Source organism: Oncorhynchus masou, chromosome 8 (genome assembly GCF_036934945.1).
Source record: "Oncorhynchus masou masou isolate Uvic2021 chromosome 8, UVic_Omas_1.1, whole genome shotgun sequence".
In the NCBI taxonomy this organism is placed as follows: Eukaryota; Metazoa; Chordata; class Actinopteri; order Salmoniformes; family Salmonidae; genus Oncorhynchus; species Oncorhynchus masou.
This window is the reverse complement of record NC_088219.1, coordinates 26,442,942-26,466,881: the sequence shown is the minus strand read 5'-3', so window position 1 is coordinate 26,466,881 and position 23,940 is coordinate 26,442,942. Positions and strand designations below refer to the sequence as shown.

General features: G+C 44.5%; 1 protein-coding gene across 1 annotated transcript in view; it reads left to right on the top strand.

Annotated features, from left to right (window-relative positions):
* The window catches only part of LOC135544452 (pappalysin-1-like), a 126,479-nt gene that overhangs the window by 85,011 nt on the left and 17,528 nt on the right, over positions 1–23,940 (top strand). The window contains exons 14-20 of the mRNA XM_064972066.1: positions 3,693–3,861; positions 12,893–13,076; positions 13,193–13,394; positions 13,619–13,820; positions 14,947–15,094; positions 17,130–17,245; positions 22,439–22,510. Coding sequence (XP_064828138.1) covers positions 3,693–3,861; positions 12,893–13,076; positions 13,193–13,394; positions 13,619–13,820; positions 14,947–15,094; positions 17,130–17,245; positions 22,439–22,510 — 1,093 coding nt within the window. The remainder of the gene's footprint in view (positions 1–3,692; positions 3,862–12,892; positions 13,077–13,192; positions 13,395–13,618; positions 13,821–14,946; positions 15,095–17,129; positions 17,246–22,438; positions 22,511–23,940) is intronic.

Sequence of the window (23,940 nt, the reverse complement as noted above, 5' to 3'; positions counted from 1 at the left end):
CTCCCTGGTCCATATAAGATTGAATCGATAGGTTATTAACACAATTGTAATAGATCACATCAAAGAAGAAAAAGCAGTGAAGTAGATCTCTTTTGCAATAGACATTTAATCTCAATGAGACTGAACATGTGATGAATGAAGGTTAAAAAATTTCGAAGAAATGTACTAGTGCACATTTCATGCCCTCCTGTTGGACCGTTTGCGCTAAAACTGGTTTGTATCCCAAATGGCACCCTATTCCCTGCACAGTGCACTATGGGCTCTGGTCAAAAGTGGTGCACTATATAGGAAATAGGGTGCCATTTGGGACGTATCCTGTTTTTGACTGTTCCTGCAGCAGAGCTCTGGTGGGAGGCTGGTGGTGTGAGTTTCCATGCCGACCCAGAGGATCAGTTCAATCATTAGTAATAAGTAATTGCCTGGTATTATGGCTCCTTGTATTGGCATATTTGGGGTTTGTTGTGCTCAGCGGGAGCCATATCTAAGGTGGTTTTGACTGTGTGAAAGTGATCTATTTGGCGGCTCCCTGCTTCTACTGCTCCCCTCAAGGCCCCTGAGTCTCTAGAAGGGATTTAGTCCAGGGAGTCTTAAGCTAGAGCGCTCTTCCTCTTTCTCCTCATACTCTCTGACCTTCACTTCTCCTCCACCCTCTCTTTCTCCTCATTCTCCCTCCTTTTCCCTTCCTCCCTCTTCTCCTACTCCCTCCGCTCCCCTCCCTCTCCTCCTCTTTCAGCTCTTCTCCTCCATGTTCTCTTCTCCCCTCTTCTCCTACTCCCTCCGCTCCCCGCCCTCTCCCTCTCCTCCTCTTTCAGCTCTTCTCCTCTGTGTTTTCTTCTCCCCTCTTCTCCTACTCCCTCCGCTCCCCACCCTCTCCCTCTCCTCCTCTTTCAGCTCTTCTCCTCCATGTTCTCTTCTCCCCTCTTCTCCTACTCCCTCCGCTCCCCGCCCTCTCCCTCTCCTCCTCTTTCAGCTCTTCTCCTCCATGTTCTCTTCTCCCCTCTTCTCCTACTCCCTCCGCTCCCCGCCCTCTCCCTCTCCTCCTCTTTCAGCTCTTCTCCTCCATGTTCTCTTCTCCCCTCGTCTCCTACTCCCTATACTTATTCCCTTCTCTTTGCTCTCCTCCTCCTTTCCCTCCTCCCTCTCTCCAACCAAACAGCCGATTTCCCGTAATAACTCTACCGCTACAAAACACCAAGTCCCTTATTCCCTAAGTTGTTAACAACAGGAGCTATTAACATGACTCAGTCTTATGTTCCACGCTCTTTCCTTCTCTCGATTCCTTGCCTTCTTCATCCCTTCTTTTAAACGAGAGGATTTGAGGGGTACTGGCAGATTGTTTGAGTGTGAGTTGTAGAGTCTTTTTTCCCCATTTGTCCTCGTCTCCAGTGAAGGTTCAGATGTTGAGTGATGAGATAGTGACTTTGTGGTAGCCCCTTGTAGTTGTCTTCAGACTATTGTTGATTTTTCAATAGTTTTTCCATTTTAATGTATATGCCATTGTAAGTTACCCCCCCCCCAAAAAAAAAAAATCAAAGAGACATAGCTGAAACCATATTTTGAACTGGATATGCTTTATGCCTTGTGGTTCATGTAATGTAAAGTGGATTGAAAACAACTCAGTGTTAAGCTGACTACGAAGCCTGTTTCTTTCCACCTTCTCAGCTAAGGATCCTGCAATGTAAACACTGTAGCTCAAGCGGGGAGTTTGGATTTACAGTGAGTGTCGGTTTACGTTTGCGTCTGAGTTCTCTCCATACGCTTAGAGGATGTGAGTCTGTTGTTGAGGTGGGATGAGAGGGAGGGAGGTAGAGAGAGGGGGGGGGGGGGGGAGAAGGGAAGAAGAAGAAAAAAGGCATAAGGTTTGTGAGAGGGAGATAGAGAACAATAGAGGTACCAATTAGAGGATATATGATGGAGAGGAAGATGGAGAGGAAGATGGAGAGCTCAAGAAAAGGTAACAGAAAGAAAAGGAAGACAAAAAGAGAGGGAGAATAAAAGAGAGGGAGAATAAAAGAGATGTCCCTGTCAGGCATCACAGCAGAGTTGAACAAACTTCCTCAGCAACGCTTTTTTTCCTAATGCCCTCTTTCTCCTGCGTCCCCAAAATGGCACCCTATTCCCTGTACAGCGCACTGCTGGTCAAAAGTAGTGCACTACATAGGGAATAGGGTGCCACTTGGTACTCAGGTTCCCTCTTCGAGCTTCATAGGGGAAGCCTACAGTAGGCCGACTGTTGTAAAAGACAGCCTCAGGCGTCCCCGCATTCCTTGAGCATGAAAAAAAGTCAGCTGACTGCTACCAACGTAGTGCTTGGCCAGACTCTGCCATTGTAGTCTGCTTATAATATCCTGTTCCTCTTAATTCATCGACCACACTCCCACACACGTGTGTGTGTGCAGACTCAGAGACAAACACACACATCTGGACACACAGACTCAAAAGCATGCACATGCAAGCACACAGACATTCACTCTTACCATATGTGAACACTTTCTTGGTTAATTCATATTCCCATTTGTTTTATTTGATGCCATCTATTTTCAATGTGTTTGTGTCTTGTGGGCTTTTAAACGGTGAGATTGCTGATACACAGCTACAAGGTATCTATCTATCTAGCCTTTATACAGCACCATGGGGTCTCACTAAGCATTACCTTGTTGCTAACTTGTAGCTACTCCACCTAACCTCAGCCCAGGCTGAACTGAGCAGCTAGCCCCAGAGAATCTTACCTCCAAAGCAGCAGCCCTATACTTCTGATCCAAGACACTTACTCCCATTGAGTTGCTGGTTCTGGTAGCGTCCATCTTTTTAATACAGCGTATCTTCATGGAAAGAGGAGATACATTCAATAACTAGCTGTGTGTTCTCCATGCTATGATGAAGACAGATGTGGAGGTTGATGCTCATATGGGGACTGTACCGGACTAGAACCGATGTGTAGCAGACAGCCACCGAAGCATCATCCCGGTTGGTGCTACACTTTCGGGAGTTGACGATCCAGCCTATCTACAGAGGAGGGGGGCACGGCGAAGGTGCCTGATGAAGAACTCATGCCTGTCTATTTGACTGGCGCTCCTCCGTCCCTGTACCATCAGCAGTCCCTCCACTAGCATATGGTTTCTGAACTGCCTCAACCCCCTGGCCTGTCAGCTGTGGAAGTTTCTTTGTTTTATTATTCTCACTAGTCTGTATGTCTGGACGACTGTACTGGATGAGGTCTGGGAGGATGTTCTGTGGGGCTTTGCCTCATGGCAGCGTACCAAATGGTGCCCTGTTCTCTCTATATAGAGCACTACCTTGGACTAGAGTCCTATGGGTACCCTATATGGGCCTGGTCAAAAGTAGTGTACCATACTGTGTAGGGAATAGGGTGCCATTCGGGACACTGTCATGGTCCCACTTCTAGGGCAGCCAGGTGAATGCAGCGTGGCACAGTGTGTTTGTGTGTACTTTGTATTGTACTGTATGCATTGTCCATCCACTGTGCATGTGAATTTAAGTGGGCTGTGTCTGGCTGTGTTTGCAGCCACACTGTGATGTTGATTCTGATACAAGTTTTTCTTATTTGTATTTTCTTCCCTCCTCCAGTTGTGTCCTATATACCCCCTTACATGCAGTATATATGTAGCTACTATGTGCATTATTATACGGGTACCAATTCTCCCCTGTTGTGCATGTGTGTGTCCCTCTAGCTGTGTCCATTACTCGTGTGAGGCCATCGACTGCCAGGATCCGCTGATCCGCAATGCAGAGCTCAAGTGCAGCAGTCTGGGCTTCTTCAACGGAGCTCGCTGCACCATCACCTGTAACTCTGGCTACGTCCTGCAGGTCCACAGAGACGATGACATCATCAAGACTCAGGTATGCCTACAGGCAGACACGTGGGCCCACATGGTCAGACACACGCACACAAAATGAGACACGGGTGCAAATGCACCTCAGAGTAAACATTTTCTAACACACACACACATATATATGTTCACACACAAGCATGCACAGATACACATACGCTCACACACATACACACTGCCACACACAGATAGACAAACACACATGCGTGTTCACGTGTAAGCAAACACGCACGCACACACACACACACACACACACGGAGACACACACACACAAACACACGCAATATCTATGTTTAGTCTTTCTGTGCTGCACCATCACCTGCAACAATAGCTGTGTGTTTCTGCTTCACTGGGACGATGACATCACCAGGTACTCTCTGCTCACTGCGCCCCCCCTCCCTTCTCTCCTCCCTCCTCCCCTTCTTGCCTTCCCTCCCACAGCTCCTCCCTCCCTCCCCACTCACACAGTGAAGTCATCCTCACAGAGTGTTGTATGTGTCTGTATGTTAATGGATGTGTTTGTGGTGTTTGCTGAGATGAAATACACTGCAACAAATCTGAATGTGCACTAAAATCGCTACTTTGCATTACGACACTGTGCTGAGGGCAACAAAAAAAAATCCATGTAAGACGTGTGTGTGTGAGCATTTCTCACGCTACTGGAGCAAGAGCATTCAGGTTACCAAGATGTCTCAGCATCAACCCCCACACACCAGACACTCAACAGACGGAGAGCACAGACATTGACACACAAACACCAAAAACAGAAGCATGCAGGCAAGCACAAACCACCCTAAACAAACAAAGATGTTAGTTCACAGCCACGCAGTAAAACCCGTTCACTCCCACAGAGGGCTCGTAAAGACAACAGCACCAGAGCTTTATCCCCCTCCCAGGCTCTGTTAACAGACCTGCAAGCTAATCAATTAACGCTCCCTTAAACACACACAGAGAGAGAGAGAGAGAGAGAGAGAGGGAGAGAGAGGCAGAGAGAGAGAGAGAGAGAGAGAGAGAGAGGGAGTGGGGGAGACAGAGAGCGAGCCGGAGAGAGAGAGAGGAAGAGATAAGGGGTGAGAAAGAGTGAGAGAACACAAGACAGAGAAAGAGAGAGAGAGAAATTAAATTAGTGAGGTGGAGTGACCCATATAGAAGGAGTGAATGAATGATGTTTTGTTTTGGGTCTGGATTCCAACGTCAGTACCGGGGCACTCCCTCCTGTTTGCTCTGGCTATTAACATAATGGAGCACCACCTCAACTGGTTTTATGTTGGTGAGGATGAACATGTGGAAGTGGTTATGTGGGGGATCTGACTGGAGCAGGGGGCAGGGGAAGCATACTGTACACACACGCACACACACACACACACACACACACACACACACACACACACACACACACACACACACACACACACACACACGCGCACATACACGCGCACACACACACACACACACACACACACACACACACACACACACACACACACACACACACACACACACACACACACACACACACATAAGCCCATTCACACGCGCACACATGCGCACACACACACACACACATATAAGCCCATTCACACGCGCACACATGCACACACACACACACACACACTTGTTCTTTGTGTATATGTGTGTGCATAGTCAGACTTATAGTCAGACTACATACACAACTCTGGAGCATCATGTCCATATGGCTAGGTGTTTGTGTGTTTCCTGTATATCGGTTCTCTATTCACGAGCATGTCAGCACTACGCCCATATACGTATGCACCAACACACGAATGGTATGGGTCATTTCAGTTGAAAAGCATTTTGGTGTATGTAAACAAACTATTAGTGTGGCCCATTTGGGATGCAAGCTGTTCAGGTCTATTACACGATGAAATATGTTACTACCAGCTGTGAGAAATTCGCTTCATTACCATCTGACCATCAGACTTAACGGCATTACGTTTAATTGACAGGGCATGATGTTGATTAATGTGTCAATGGTAACTCGCTTAGGGATGAAGGATTGAAGGATTTACTTGAGAGAGAAAGAGGGAGGAGAGATGGGGTGGGAGAGGGTGTGTAAACTACATGAGAAATCGGTATTTGAAGGCTCTTGCAGCAGGGGCAATTATTCAGGACTGTGGAGGGAGGGAGGGAGGTAGGAAGGGAGGGAGGGAATTAAAAAGAGGGGAAAAAGAAAGAAAGAAAGAGCAAAAGACAACTTCAGCTCACCTCAGATACCCCTTCCCTTGTCGTAACTTGGGGACAATACAATGACATCCTCTTTTTTCTTCCTTCTTTTCACCCCCCCCCTCCTTCTCCTCCTCTCCCTGGTCCCTGTGCTCGAGAGGTTAAAAAGTGCAGTGTGAAGCACAATTCTATCTCCTTCCATTAGCCGACTACATTCTTGCTTCACCGGTGTCGAAGTGGTTACTGGAACTCCGCCTCTCAGATGATGCTATCTCCAAAACAATATGTTCCCCCACGCCTATTTGTGTTTTTATAATGCAATCCATTTGTGTCCCAGATGTCTCCTCTGATAACCTGTGTGTGGAGAGTGGGTGGGGGGGGTGGGTTGGGTAGGATACTTTCTAAATGTAATCCGTTAAGGTATTATTTGTATTGATCTTTATAGATTTGTACTTATTTATTTGCACACAAGAAAATACAAAAGAATATGATGAATGTTTAAAACGTAAACAAAAATCACATGCAGGAGAGGACCCGTGTGGCTCAGTTGGTAGAGCGCGGTGCTTAAAATGCCAGGGTTGTTGGTTCAGTTCCCACGGGGGACCAGTACAAAAAGATAAAGGATGAAATTGTAATAAATATACATGTAAACCCAGATAGGCTTGTAAGCACCTCCCACTTTCAATGTTTATCGAACAAAACCATACAAAAAAACATAATCAGGTTTTTAAGAGAGATAAACAAATGATTGGGGATTTACACAAAGATGAGGGAAAACATGGTGAATTAGAGGGAAAAAAACGAGAACTCCAGTAAAATGCATAATTGAAATAAAAGGCTTATCGGCAGAGAAGTTATTGGGGTGAGGAAGTTAAGTGGAATGTCCCTTAAAGGCCCAGTGCTTTATATCATATTGTACAACAGCTAATGAAATGAACACTATAAAAGTATGTGTGTGTGCGTGTGTTAGAATTATGGCCAGGAGTGTTTCCTGGTCAGGTCACATGGTCAAGGAAAAAAACTCCTGGCCTGACGGCTTGAGGAACGAGAAAAACAACCACACTCTCAACTCTGTACTTGAAAGAGCCCATTTCTTCCAGTTGGTATACAATTGAATGCCTGATACTACTGGGATGTTTCGGAGGGAAACTCCAGTTACTGCTTGGAGTGGCTACAATAGTCCTGTCAGAGATGCCAGCAGTACGGCTAGTTCTGTATGAGCCTAACTGCGTTCTTGGTAGATAGTGTTATGCTATATGTAGGGTCAGCCTGGGTAAAAGGGTGAGAAGAAAGGGGATGGGACTATGTGTCTGTCTGGCTTGAATTAGGCCTAGTAGCCAGGGGTTGTTAAACCAACTCTGGAGGAGAGAGAGAGGCAGCTGTAAAGATTTTAAAGAAGGAAACTCCAAGCACACAAACTGTATACACACTTGAGCATACACTGTCGTAAACACACACACACACACATGCGCACGCATGCACGCACGCACGCACGCACACACACACACACACACACACACACACACACACACACACACACACACACACACACACACACAGGAAGAAACACACTTGGATGTGCCAACACCAGCCATTAGTCATAGTATTATTGTGTAGAGGCTTTTGTCAGAGTGTTCCAATATTCATTGATTGATTATTCGAATTCCATCTTGTTCTGCACTCTGTTATATGTGATGCATATGTTATTTTTACAAATGTGAAAATAACTGATTTATATCAACGAAACATTATACTTTTTTGGTGTATCATATAATAGAATCAAGATGTAAGATGGAAACATATGAAACAACAGATACATAACTTTAACACAGCCCAGCTTGTGAGCTTTAAACCTTGGTCACACTAAAAATAAGCATGTATACAGTGCCTTTGGAAAATATTCAGACTCCTTGACCTTTTCCACATTTGTTATGTTACAGCCTTATTCTAAAATGGATGAAATAAAATTGTTTCGTCAGCAATCTACACACAATACCCCATAATGACAAAGCAAAACTTTTTTTTTTGGCAAATGTATTAAAAACAAAAAACAGAAATAGTTTTACACAAGTATTCAGACCCTTTGCTACGAGACTCGAAATTGAGCTCAGGTGCATCATGTTTTCATTGATCATACTTGAGATGTTTCAACAACTTGACTGGAGTCCACCTGTGGTAAATTCAATTTATTGGACATGATTTGGAAAGGCACACACCTGTCTATATAAGGTCCCACAGTTGAAACAAAAACCAAGCCATGAGGTCAAAGGAATTGTCCATAGAGCTCTGAGACAGGAATGTGTTGAGACACAGATCTGGGGAAGGGTACCAACATATTTTCTACAGCATTGAAGGTCCCCAAGAACACAGTGGCCTCCATCATTCTTAAATAGAAGAAGTTTTGAACCACCAAGACTCTTCCTCGAGCCGGCCGACGGGAAAACTGAGCAGACAGGGAAGAAGGGCCTTGGTCAGGGAGGTGTCCAAGAACCCGATGGTCACTCTGACAGAGCTCCTCTTTGGAGATGGGAGAACTTTCCAGAAGGACAACCACTTCTGCAGCACTCCACCAATTAGGCCTTTGTGGTAGAGTGGCCAGGCGGAAGCCACTCATCAAGTAAAAGGCACATGATGGCCCGATATGAGTTTGCCAAAAAGGTACCTACAGACCCTCAGACCATAAGAAACAAGATTCTGGTCTGATGAAACCAAAATTGAACTCTTTGGCCTGAATGCCAAGCGTCACATCTGGAGGAAACTGGGCACCATCCCTACTGTGAAGCGTGGTGGTGGCAGCATCATGCTGAGGGGATGTTTTTCAGCGACAGGGAGACTTGTCAGGATTGAGGCAAAGATAAACGGAGCTAAGTACAGAGAGATCCTAGATGAAAAGATCCTAGATGAAAACCTGCTCCAGAGCGCTTAGGATCTCAGACTGGGGCGAAGCACACAGCCAAGACAACACAGGAGTAGCTTCGGGACAAGTCTCTTAATGTCCTTGAGTTGCCCAGCCAGAGCCCAGACTTGAACCCAATCGAACATCTCTGAAAATAGCTGTGCAGCAATGCACCCCATCGATGCTGACAGAGTGGTTAGAGCATTGGACTAGTAACCAGAAGGTGGTAAGTTCAAACCCCTGAGCTGACAAGGTACAAATCTGTCGTTCTGCCCCTGAACAGGCAGTTAACCCACTGTTCCTAGGCCGTCATTGAAAATAAGAATTTGTTCTTAACTGACTTGCCTAGTTAAATAAAGGTAAAATAAAAAAAAGTTTTTTTTTCAAGAAAAAGTCCACAACATTTTTGGCAGCGTTGGCCATTCTACCATTCTGGCGGAGAAAACTGCATACTCGTGCTGGTAGCTAGCTACTGAAGTTGGCAAAGCAAATGTAAATAAATTGCACTAAATTAACACAAAAATAAAGTTCTAAAACCAAGAAAACTATAATATACCTCCTCCATCTCCTGAAAAAAGTAATATTGTAACGATTCTCCTCTTCTGAGGAGGAGTAGGAAGGATCGGACCAATATGCAGCGTGGTACGTGTCCATGTTAATATTTATTTCAACTGAACACAAAAACAAATAACAAGAGAACAAATGAAAACGAAACAGTTCTGTCTGGTGCAGACACAGAGACAGAAAACAATCACCAACAACTGAAAATGGGAAAAACAGGCTACCTAAGTATGGTTCTCAATCAGAGACAACGATCGACAGCTTCCTCTGATTGGGAACCGTACCAGGCCAAACACAGATATACAAACATAGAAATCAAAACATAGAATGCCCAACCCAACTCACGCCCTGACCAAACTAAAACAGAGACATAAAAAAGGAACTAAGGTCAGAACGTGACAAATATGAATTGAATAATATAAAAAGAACTGCTCAACTCTCCCTCTAAACTCATAATCTCTATCCAACAATGTCATCAAGCCTCTCAATACCTCTCAAACCCCCATAATGCTCTTTGTGGCACAATCCCAAAAAAACTCACTAGGTTTGTTCTCTGATTCTAATTCTATGATTGGATAGACGACATGTCAGTTCATACTGCAAAAGCTTTGATTGGTTGGAGGACGTCCTCCGGAAGTGGTCATAATTACAATATATGTATATGGAAGGTGGTGAGGACAACAAACTTCCTAGGTTTTGTATTGAAGTTAATGTAGCCAGAAGGGCAGAATCTAGCTGTCCTCCGGCAACACCATGATTTGATTTGTATCTCTTTTAGTCCCCATTTGGACTAATCTTCCAAGAGTCCTTAAACATTGAAATACAATTTATAATACGAACACATTTTCACATATAACACACTATTACAAAATACAGAATATACTAACATAATGACCCAATAAATACTCAATCTAAAAAATATTGATTCTTCATATACTATAGTCCCACAACATGTCTATGTATTATATTTAAATGGTTTTAAAATAATGTTTACATTTATGTATTGAAAGGTTTATGGTTTGCTCAGTTAAGTTATTCAATTTCTTTATTGCTTTAAATCGAAATGTTCTTTTGCCTATTTCACTTGATTGTGCTTCCACAAAGAGTGCTGTTGAGGCTACTATAGGCTTTCATTGCAAAACAGTGTATTTTAATTAATTATGTGGTGACATATGAATATATTTAAAAGGATAACTTTTTTTAATGTTTCACTATTTTTATTTTTTTGAAATTTCACTGAGGAGGATGGACCCCTTCCTCCTTTGAGGAGCCTCCACTGATTTCAGTTGTTGTTTTTTATAAATTAGCAAACATTTATAAAAAACTGTTTTTGCTTTGTCATTATGGGGTATTGTGTGTAGATTTATGAGGGAAAAAATAATTTAATCAATTTTAGAATATGGCTGTAACATAACAAAATATGGTAAAGGTCAAGGGGTTTGAATACTTTCCGAAGGCACTCTATATGTAATTCAAGTCTGGACCCGTCTGAAATCTTGACATTTACCCAAATACTGGGTTGGCAAAACGATTTCTTCTTTCTGTTTAAATTTTTTACTGGAAAAGACAGCATCACAAACACACTTGACACACAGACGACCCTGAGATTCCATTTTCACTTTCGTGTCTTGATATACAATATGACCTTTTGGTCATCAAAGATGGAGTGCCTTAGAGAGGAACGGTATGGTACCTACTGTGTCTGCATGTGTCTGCGTGCTTGCGCTGGTGCGTCTACATGTGTGTACCTATATACAGTGGGACAAAAAAGTATTTAGTCAGCCACCAATTGTGCAAGACAAAATGAGAAAAGCAAATCCAGAAAATCACATTGTAGAATTTTTTTATGAATTTATTTGCAAATTATGGTGGAAAATAAGTGTTTGGTCAATAACATAATATAACCTTTGTTGGCAATGACAGAGGTCAAACGTTTTCTGTAAGTCTTCACAAGGTTTTCACACACTGTTGCTGGTATTTTGGCCCATTGCTCCATGCAGATCTCCTCTAGAGCAGTGATGTTTTGGGGCTGTTGCTGGGCAATACAGACTTTCAACTCCCTCCAAAGATTTTCTATGGGGTTGAGATCTGGAGACTGGCTAGGCCACTCCAGGACCTTGAAATGCTTCTTACGAAGCCACTCCTTCGTTGCCCGGGCGGTGTGTTTGGGATCATTGTCATGCTGAAAGACACAGCCACGTTTCATCTTCAATGCCCTTGCTGATGGAAGGAGGTTTTCACTCAAAATCTCACGATACATGGCCCCATTCATTCTTTCATTTACACGGATCAGTCGTCCTGGTCCCTTTGCAGAAAAACAGCCCCAAAGAATGATGTTTCCACCCCCACGCTTCACAGTAGGTATGGTGTTCTTTGGATGCAACTCAGCATTCTTTGTCCTCCAAACACGACGAGTTGAGTTTTTACCAAAAAGTACTATTTTGGTTTCATCTGACCATATGACATTCTCCCAATCTTCTTCTGGATCATCCAAATGCTCTCTAGCAAACTTCAGATGGGCCTGGACATGTACTGGCTTAAGCAGGGGACATGACAGAGGAGCCTCTTAAAGAAGAAGTTACAGGTCTGTGAGAGCCAGAAATCTTGCTTGTTTGTAGGTGACCAAATACTTATTTTCCACCATAATTTGTAAATAAATTCATTAAAAATCCTACAATGTGATTTTCTGGATTTGTTTTCCTCATTTTGTCTGTCATAGTTGAAGTGTACCTATGATGAAAATTACAGGCCTCTCTCATCTTTTTAAGTTGGAGAACTTGCACAATTGGTGGCTGACTAAATACTTTTTTCCCCCACTGTATGTCCAGATGCAGTCTGTCCAGCGGCTCTTTTGAATTCCACCGTTCGCTGAAGCGAAAGGTGGCAACATTCCTCCCAGTTTGTGTTCTGACCACACAATGCTGTGATGGGATCAAAACAAACCGTGAATACATCCTCCCTATGTGGAATTGGAAGAAAATGTGTTTGGGATAATCCCCAGTGTACTAGTTCCGGTGAAAAGTATCATCCTCCCTCATTCTAAATGTGTTTTGCATTAGGATGATATAACCGTTGATGGATATCATGACCTGAAATGTTTTTTTTATCAGCAGTTACCTGAGCCGCTAACAAAGCCCAGTCAGTTAAGTGCGTGACATTTAAGAACTGCTTGGCTCTGTCCTGTTACAACGGCTTGTTGAGCAAGCTCTAAATTGACGGACATATTTGTGTGCCATTGCTCTCTCTGTGTGAGTGTGCGGTATGTACCATACTGGGTGTGGGTGTGTATGTGTCTGTCTGTGTTTGCATGTGTTTGTGCGAGTGCGTGTGCATGCTTGTGTGTGTGCTGCTCGCATCCATGTGTGTTGTCCCAATTTTAAATTGTCTCCCCTCACTCCAGTCGGACTCAACAGTGACCATCACCTGTGCAGATGGAAAGTGGAATAAGCAGGTGTCGTGTGAGCCAGTAGACTGTGGCCTACCAGACAAGTACCACGTCCACCCAGCCCACTTTAACTTCCCTGAGGGAACTACTTATGGCAAGAGGAGTACCTTCCAGTGCAGGGAGCCTGCCCAGCTTGTAGGTGAGATACACTGTCTCAACACACACACTGTCTCATGGCTAACCGGATCTTTTTTTTACATCTCGTATGCTGTTTATTGTTCTCTGTGTTCAACTATTTGCCCCCCCCCCCCCCAGGCTCTAACAACACCCTGACGTGTCTGGAGGATGGTCTGTGGTCGTTCCCCGAAGCGCTGTGTGAGCTGCGCTGTCCGGCATCGCCCCATGTGCCCAACGCCATGCTGCAGACCAAGCGCTGCAACGACACAGGCCTCAAAGTGGGCTCCCTCTGCAAGTACAAGTGCAAGCCGGGCTATCACGTCACCAACAAGCCCAAAAGGTATCCGACCACCCATTTTTTTCCATTTGGGGTCAATTCCATTTAAGTTCAGTACAAATGACTGGGTTTGAAATGGAATTGATCCAAATGATCCTGTCCAACTCTTGATCTTCACCTTTCCCACCATTTCGACATGGAACATGTCTTTTGTCTTTGTCCTCTCAATTCAGTTCCACTCAACTCAACCCAACATGTTTGTCTTGGTCTTCATCTGTGTTTGTCAGGCGAGCATTTAAGCGTCAGTGCACGGAGGACGGCAGCTGGCTGGAAGGGGCGTGCGAACCGGTGACCTGTGACCCTCCGCCCGCCATCTTCCACGGCATGTACCAGTGCACCGACGGCTTCCGCTTCGACAGCACCTGCTGGATCAACTGCCCCAGAGCCAACCACACGGTGAGACCGCTGCACGCCGCTCCATGCAAGCAGGTCTGTCTCTCTCTACTCCGCCGCTCAACTGTCTGTCTGTGTTCGTTGGGCTTTCTGTCAATGGGCCTTTTGTCTGTCCGTCTATCTGTCTGTCTTTGGGTCTGTTTGACTTTCTGTCTTTTAGGCTCACTGTCTGGCTATGTCTGTCTTTGTCTGTCTGTCTGTCTATCTCTCTGTTTGTCTGTCTGTCTGTGAGGTTGTCTATCTGTCTGTGGGGCCGTGTGCTTTGTACGTCCGCGGAACTGTCCATCTGTATGTCTGTCTGCGGAACTGTCTATCTGTGTGTGTTTATGTTTACATGTGTCTCTGTCTGTCTGTCTATCTGTTATCTAGTTGGTTGGCTAGCTGTCTGTCTGTCTGTCTGTCTGTCTGTCTGTCTGTCTGTCTGTCTGTCTGTCTGTCTGTCTGTCCATTTGTCTGTCTGTCAGCTGTTCGCCTGTATCTGTTGTCTTTGTGAAGTGTGAGAGAATAATGTGTTGCAAGGGGAGATATAATGCACAAATGTGGAAGAAGGTACAGTAAATATGCACATTTTTACACATGCACTTTCTCACATATTCACAGTGTACATGACACTCACACAAAATGTATTGCCCTTGACCCGAGGATCTCTCTGTGTGATAGCCTTTGATGCAGTTGTGTGTAGATTAGCATGTCCCGGTGTGTGTGGCTATATTATAATGAGAGGATCAGAGGGTGTTAGGATCTCCAGTGTTAGCATGTACAGTATGATTTGTAGACAGAGGAGATTACCCCTCTCTCACATTCTCTTTCTCTCCGCCTCTTTCCTCTCTCGCCTACTGTCTCCCCTCTTCTCTCTCTCTCTCTCTCTCTCTCTCTCTCTCTCTCTCTCTCTCTCTCTCTCTCTCTCTCTCTCTTACCCACCATCAGTCCCACTGAAGTAGCACAGCCAGTCATTAGAATGACATTGATTTTCAAAATAGTTGTGCCACAGACAGATAAAACAATGTTATAACCTCTCTAATCCTTCTTCACTACAGACTCCAATTATTATCATGTTTCATGGTAGTATTGAAGGTGGTTCTCAATGTCCTCGGTGTGTGTGTGTGTGTGTGTGTGTGCGTGCATGTCTGTGCCTGCGTGTGCGTGCGTGTGTGCGAAGCAGGGGCCTAGCACCAATGTGATCCGTTGTAGGAAGGACGGCAACTGGACTGGCTCCTTCAAGCTCTGTCCTCAGAGCAAGGGACAGTGCTCTCTACCTCAAAACCTTAACCCCAGCATACGAGTCAGCTGCAAGAAGGGACATGGAATAGGTCTGTATATGCACTATGTGTGTGACATAGTAGAAACCATATATTATACACTATGTTTGTCAGAATATAGATCATCACTCGGGACCAGAGACCAGAGGTTAAGTTACATTTCGGGACCTTGACGTAGAAAATATGGGACGACAGTTAGCATAGCGGTTAGAGCGTGGGGCCAGTAGCCAAAAGGTCGCTAGCTCGAAATCCCTGAGCAGGTGAAAAAATTGTCAATGTGCCCTTGAGCAAGGCACTTAATCCTAATTGCTCCCGGGTCACCTTTGATAATGGCTGACCCTAGCCATGACCCCACTTTTCAAGGGTGTCTCCGGTGGAGTAGGGATATGCAAAAAACATATTTCCATTTCACACATGCGCATAATACACACTTGTACATATGTGAAACAGGACAAATAAACTCAGCAAAAAAAGAAACGTCCTCTCACTGTCAATTGTGTTTATTTTCAGCAAACTTAACATGTGTAAATATTTGTATGAACATAACAAGATTCAACAACTGAGACATAAACGGAACAAGTTCCACAGACATGTGACTAACAGAAATGGAATAATGTGTCCCTGAACAAAGGGGGGTCTAAATCAAAAGTAACAGTCGGTATCTGGTGTGGCCACCAGCTGCATTAAGTACTGCAGTGCATCTCCTCCTCATGGACTGCACCAGATTTGCCAGTTCTTGCTGGCATGTTACCCCACTCTTCCACCAAGGTACCTGCAAGTTCCCTGACATTTCTGGGGGGAATGGCCCTAGCCCTCACCCTCCGATCCAACAGGTCCCAGAAGTGCTCAATGGGATTGAGATCCAGTCTCTTCCCTGGCCATGGCAGAACACTGACAATCCTGTGTTGCAGGAAATCACGCACAGAACGAGCAGTATAGCTGATAGCATTGTCATGCTGGAGGGTCATGTCAGGATGAGCCTGCAGGAAGGGTACCACATGATGGAGGAGGATGTCTTCCCTGTAACGCACAGAATTGAGATTGCCTGCAATGACAACAAGCTCAGTCCGATGATGCTGTTACACACGCCCCAGACCATGACGGACCCTCCACCTCCAAATCGATCCCGCTCCTGAGTACAGGCCTTGGTGTAACGCTCATTTCTTAGACGATAAATGCGAATCCGACCATCACCCCTGGTGAGACAAAACAGCGACTCGTCTGTGAAGAGCACTTTTTACCAGTCCAGTCTTATCCAGCGACGGTGGGTTTGTGCCCATAGGCGACGTTGTTGCCGGTGATGTCTGGTGAGGACCTGCTTACAATAGGCCAACAAGCCCTCAGTTCAGCCTCTCTCATCCTGAGCACTGATGGAGAGATTGTGCATTCCTGGTGTAACTCAGGAAGTTGTTGTTGTCATCCTGTACCTGTCCTGCAGGTGTGATGTTCGGATGTACTGATCTTGTGCTGTTACACGTGGTCTGCCACTGCGAGGACGATCCGTCCTGTCTCACTGTAGCGCTGTCTTAGGCGTCTCACAGTACGGACATTGCAATTTATTGCCCTTGCCACATCTGCAGTCCTCATGCTTCCTTGCAACATGCCTAAGGCACATTCACGTAGATGAGCAGGGACCCTGGGCATCTTTCTTTTGGTGTTTTTCAGAGTCAGTAGAGAGTCAGTGTCCTAAGTTTTCATAACTGTGACCTTAATTGCCTAACGTCTCTAAGCTGTTAGTGTCTTACAGACTGTTCCACAGGTTCATGTTCATTAATAGTTTATTGTTCATTGAACAAGCATGGGAAACAGTGTTCAAACCCTTTACAATGAAGATCTGTGAAGTTATTTGGATATTTACGAATTATCTTTGAAAGACAGGGTCCTGAAAAAGGGACGCTTCTTTTTTTGCTGAGTTGATAACCACCCACCAAGTTATTATTATTATTATTATCATCATCAAATAGATGACCCAGTGGATATTAATTAAAGTGTTGTTTTCTAAATAGAATAAAACCTGATTTGATGTGTGAACAGTTTGTGCAGACACTGATGATATCGTTGGGTTTGTTTTGTAACACACACACAGGTGAGGAGTGTGAGCTGACGTGCAGGGACAATAACAGCGACGTGGTGATCCTGCTTAGCAACATGACCGCAGACAGCATGCGCAAGGAGCACTGGAGAAACCCACCCAAAGTCAAGGTGTGTGTGTGTGTGTGTGTGTCTGTTACAAGTATCACAGACATACTTCACAAAGCACTGCTGCTCATGATCCTTCCTATTAGGAATTTGACACTGCGTGTCTATATCCTGGTAATATTATGAACTACAGACCGAGCCATTCCTACCTACTGTCTCTCTGTGGCCAAATCATCGACAACGGGAAACACATCATATTGATAGGAACAGGGAAAGACAGACAGACAGACAGACAGACAGACAGGCAGACAGACAGACAGGCAGGCAGACAGACAGACAGGCAGACAGACAGACAGACAGACAGGCAGACAGACAGACAGACAGACAGACAGACAGACAGACAGACAGACAGACAGACAGACAGACAGACAGACAGACAGACAGACAGACAGACAGACAGACAAAGACAGTATGGGACAACAACATAAGAGGAACCCTCTGCGAGAGTTCAATCAAAGAAAACAAGTTGCAGTGGACTCTGGGACATGAAGTGTTGTACTGCCAAACTCGGTGTAGTCCAATACCACCACCACCCGCTACAGTACACCCAACTTACAGTCAGTTAACCTTCTACTACTAGGCATATCCCAACACAATTAACCAATGCGACTTGGAACAACACAGTCAGATCCCAGCCAGTCATCTCTGAACTGATGTGAACCCACAGCCAGCGACGGGGGCCAAGTTGTAAAAGTTCAAAAGTGCCGTGTCGTCAGTAATCACTATAATTTTTGAAACGACCCCATTACAAGCCTTAATAGCCTGGTTTGATGTAGATATACCTGACAGGGCTATGGTATTGAGTCTGCACTGATTGCCTAAATTGGCAGCTGCGATTGCAAAAAAAGGGTGGGGGGGGGGGTCAGTTTACAGAAGCGTACTGTAAACGTTGTGTAAGCTTTGTCCCCCCCCCCGTGCACGTAATTCACATGGAGAGTAATGAAATACACTTCGATAAGAACCATAATGACGTTGTTGTCTCAAAACGTATTTGTCGGTGAATTCCACCGCTTCCTCGCTTCATTTTACTTGATTTAAGTCAATGGGACTTAATTATTCAATTTCAGTTGAAAGTTATTTTGAAGGTTTTTAGCTACAGTTGGATGGAGGTGGACCATAAATAGGGCCAGGGGCTACGCTAGCCAATGAGGGTCTTGGGAGTTGGGATTGAGAGCGTTATGTTTTTCTAGTGGTGTTTTGTTTTCATTACAAGTCGCACTGAGTCAGCCATTTGTGGCAATGCGGGGGACATAAAATGATCCGTTTGTAATTGATTTGTGTAATTGATATGATTTATACGCTGGTGTCATGTGAGTCTGGAGACGAGGGGGAAAGGGGGAAAGGGAAACAGAATTGATGGAGCATAGAGAGGCTACATGAGGGTTGGATGAGGTGAAATCAATACAGGCTGTTCCAGTGTGTTCAGCAGTGTATACTGCCGCTGCTTGTACCTCTGTGCCGTCACATCAATGCAATCAATGCATGTCAATCAAAGCGTGTGAATTCCAATTCAACCTGTTCCACCTCTTTGGCTACCTGACAACAACAGGACCCCCCCTTTGTCAGTCTGGTTGTGTACAGCGGATGCCTACTCAGTCAGGTTGGCCTTCAGAACTGATGGCTCACACCATGGGACATCCAGTTTGTAAATTAAAGTGTCAACTCAACCTGAACACACTTCTGGAAGCCCTATCTGGAAATCCACCCTGGTGTCTGCAATTGATTGAATCCTGGCCTGTAAGGGTTTTCAAATGAGTGATGCATAATATGCCTCCTATATCTAATCACATGAGTTATGCATAATATGCCTCCTATCTCTCATCAAATGAGTGATGCGTAATATGCCTCCTATATCTAATCACATGAGTTATGCATAATATGCCTCCTATCTCTCATCAAATGAGTGATGCGTAATATGCCTCCTATCTCTCATCAAATGAGTAATGCATAATATGCCTCCTATCTCTCATCAAATGAGTGATGCGTAATATGCCTCCTATATCTAATCACATGAGTTATGCTTATAATGACTCCTATCTCTAATCACATGTGATCCGTACCACCTACAATGTTACAAAAACTCAATAGAAGATTGATTATGGGAAATAGAGTTGCATAAGTAGAGAACTATCAAATGTGAATGATGATTCACTAATAACCCATGATTTGATTATGTGGTAGTATTCTCATGTCATTTTACCTTCAAATCTTTATCGTGGAGCTACTCTTGATTCACTGTTTAAAAATGCAGACATTTTCTTTAGAACACAGGCTGAAATCCACTTTGCATTTCCATATGTGCTGAGCCAGGGGGTTTAGTCTCTTCATCACTTATAGTGATGTATCATCCTTCCGACCCATTAGTTTGGGGGTTTGACCCATTTAGGCTACCATACTCCTCCTCTCTCTCTCACTTTCTGTAGCTCTCTTTTCTTGCATCAGCAGAAATTACACTGCTACATTTAGAATCAGTCATTTCTGTGTGAATAATATCTATTAGAGACATGACCTCACCATGGGATCTATTTTGGTGTGATATCATTGCACGCGGGGCAGGTGCTTGGGCGAGGATCCCGTGCACGGGGGGGGGGGGGCCACGGTTGTGGATTATTTTGATTTACGGTCATGCCTAGCGGGTTGGTCGGTGACATCATCTTATCGAAAGTGGCAGCAAAAGGTTTTACAACTAAGTCTCTCTAGCCCCACCTCCCAGCTGCAACCCCCTTTGCAGATGTAGAGGACATGTACCAAAGTCTAGCCAATCTTACTATGGCCATCCTGCCTGGGGGAGTCTATTTGACCACCCCCCCCCCCCCACCCCACTTAAGTGAGCTCACCCACTTCACAGAAGCGTGCTGGGAAAGGAATGTGGTGCTACCCAGCATCCAACTGTCCTCAATTGCTCTGTTGTTCTTTCTCTCTGTCCGCCGATCCCTCTCTCTCTGCCCTCTCTCTCTTCCTCTTTTTTCTGCCATTGATTTGCTGACGGCACTGAAATGAAAAATACCTTAGTTTGCAGCAGTGAAAAAGCGTGTCAATTCGTGTGTTATTGGGACATGGCAGGGCTGGGAAAGAACTGCTCCAGCGGAGGTCAGCCAGTCCTTTGCTGTGGATGGCACTTTTGGTCCCGGTCCACACTGGTTTTACTGCATATACTGGACTGCCTTCGTCTTGGGACATCACATTACCCTGAAAACCCTCTCATGTCACACAGACAGACATTCTTTTATACACTCTCAGCCCACATAACATTTTTATTTATCCGTTATTTTATTAGGTAAGTTGACTGAGAACACGTTCTCATTTGCAGCAACGACCTGGGGAATAGTTACAGGGGAAAGGAGGGGGACGAATGAGCCAATTGTAAACTGGGGATTATTCGGTGACCATGATGGTTTGAGGGCCAGATTGGGAATTTAGCCAGGACACCGGGGTTAACACCCCTACTCTTACAATAAGTGCCATGGGATCTTTAATGACCTCAGAGAGTCAGGGCACCCCTTTAACATCCCATCCGAAAGACGACACCCTACACAGGGCAGTGTCCCCAATCACTGCCCTGGGGCATTGGGATATTTTTTTAGACCAGAGGAAAGAGTGCCTCCTACTGGCCCTCCAACACCACTTCCAGCAGCATCTGATCTCCCATCCAGGAACTGATGCAGGACCAACCCTGCTTAGCTTCAGAAGCAAGCCAGCAGAGGTATGCAGGGTGGTATGCTGCTGGCAAAGCACATACACGGAGACACACAGATACGCACACACAGGCACGTGCGCACACACACACACACATTACATTAAAATCCCCTCAGAAGCCCCCCTAGAACAAATGTGTGTATTTTATGTATCCAAGTGAGAGCAGACAATGAAAGCAAGAGAGCAGATTCCACACATACTGTGGAGATATTTGAGAACACGTTTCGTACTCAATCTCCCGGGGCCCTGGTATGAAAGAGCACCTTTATACAGTATAAGGATCAAGTTATATCATGTCAAGTAGATATATTCAGCGATCTGTGGAGGGGTAATCCATCAAAAGCAGGCTTCACCACCGTTGAAAACATCCATTCATTTATTCATATGGAACTTACCATGAACTTAGCTCTTCCTGAATGTGGAGTGAGTTAAGGTAACAGCATAACAAGAAACAATAGTCGTTCCACTGGAGTGTTGGCACCCTGCCCTCCTCACAGACCAGGATGTGTCACAATATGTTATCCAAACAGGCACATTGTGACGAGAGAGAGAGGAAAAAAAAGATTTATGACAAAAGTTGTTCGATTTTGGTAAGCTGGTAACGTTGGAATGAGGTGGAGGCATGACGTGGTTGAGCAGGATAGGTCTAAGTCAGCTTCAGTCGCTTTGGTAAAAGCATCCCGTTGTAAGGTATTTCAAGTTATTTGACCTGTAGAAGCACTTGCAGCAACCTACCTTTGTGCAAGTGAATCCACTCGGAGTGAAATGTGCTCGTGGTTGTGATCAGACGTCACTGCGAGCCGGATCTGTTGAGACAAGACGCTGAGGTGGCAGACTTCAAAGAGCCAACCGACCATCATTAGACGTGTACTATATTGTCCTCTCCAGCTTCATGACAAGTTTATATTTGTTAAACCCCTGTCAGCCATTGACAATATCAATGTTGCCTTATATTGTATGAAGAGATATTTACTCTATCGGTTCCAGAGTTAGGCGGTTTCTTTTTTGGTCATTTTTTTCCCCCACTCAACTTTTAACCTAAATCCAATCACATGGTGACATTTTGTGTTGATTTCACGTTGAATTTACAGTAGTTGACAACTCAAATGTAAATCAAAACTAGACGTCTGTGCCCAGTGGGTCGTCTTGCCACATGACTCCTTGTTTAGGTTTGTGTGGGTTCTGGGGACAACGCAATGATGCATTAACAGCATGTGGCAACAACATGCCATTCCACATGAACTACTTCCACAGTCTGATATCGAAAGCAGGAAAAATACTTACCCCAAAATCATGACTGGTACTACTACTACTACTTGTTCTAATGACCAATATGGCTATAATATCCATCCTTACAACTACATCTCCCCTATCATTTCTATTGATTTAATCAATACATTTTATTCCACAGCTCACAGATTGACATTTCATCCATCTACGGTAGAGATATTTTGAGTGTCTGAAATCCTACTGACTTTTTTTCCTTTTGTCTCCTTACAGAATATAGTGTGTACAATGGGACTGAAGTGGTATCCACATCCAGAGATGCTCCACTGCATCAAAAGATGTGATGTAAGAACTTCTATGAACTTTCTGAGAATAGTAGTTTATCTATGAGATAAAAGTTTTGCCTGAGATGAAATATATGGGCTAAGGGCCTAATCTGTGTGAGAGGATGTGAGGGAAGGACTTCACCTGAGATGTAGGAAGTGGGGTAATAGGTTTGCATGAGAGGGAGAGGTAAGGGGGTCCACTCCCATCCAAATCTGTCCATGTGATAATACAGCGATAAGCAGACCATATGCCTTCACGACTCCCATTGGTAGGGCAGAGACCATCTTGTCATTAAATACAGTATCTCTGATTCAATTGCGTGAGAGGAAGTGAGGTAAGAGGACGAGCCATGCGTCATGGAGGCCAGTGGTGATGATGAGAGGTGTATGAGGAGTATAAACACTGTCACGGAATAGGATTATAACCAGTGCCTCTTTATGTGTTTTGCAATGTATCCTGCTATTTTCTAAATGTTATCAGATCAGGCATCCACTTAAGTTTCCAGATATGTAGCTTTTTGAATTTGTTCTACTCCCCATGGAGTTTGTGCAGACACTAGCCTGGTGGGAGCCGTCAAGATTTAAAGATACACAGATACAAATACCGACATAGATACACACACATATACGCAAGCACACACACACACACAGTTCTGAACACATTGCCCTGAATACACTGCCAGCCAGCCAGTGAAGTAGCAAGCTACCTATCAGAGAGACAAGCCTTTTAACAGCAGGTGAGCTCATTCGGGAGAAGGTTGAAATATAACATTGTTTCAGAGCATGGGTGGCTAATTGTTCTCTCTGGGGAGATGCTCTGCTCCAGTGACGTCAGTTACCGTGGATACCGGCACAAGCGGAGAAGCCAATTAGTCAGGTTTGATTCATGTTGTCTCCAAAATGAAACACTTTACCCACATGGGGACCTGGCTCTGTTTCAGAGAATCCCACCACTAGAGAAGTGAAGCAGGGAAAAACTGATACTGGGTTATAGTAGCCTAACACGTTGTCTACACACCCTATGTAGCTGATATTGTCGTATGCCAATATTTTAAGATCCGTTAATATGTTTAACAAAACTTGTTCTTTCCTCTTTTCCAAAATATATATTTATCGCAAAACTTCAATTAATATCCCAATATTCACCCTCTTGGTATCATCATCCAAACAGTTTAAGCCAATTGGATAAACCAGGAAGGGTAGGGCGGGGCTAGCCTCATAAAGCACATGATTGCAGTGTTTCTTAGCCTCATATAGTTTATGGTGTACTCATGTTTACATGTCTAGACCTCCCGTGGCTTAAAAAGTCACATTGGAAGAGGTAAACATTTTGTACCGGATTAATCAGCAAATCCAGAACAAAACCTAAAAAATGTCACTGGGTGAGATGGGGATAAGACAAAAAAAACAATACAATATGAATAAAATCTAACTTGAATATAGAGCACT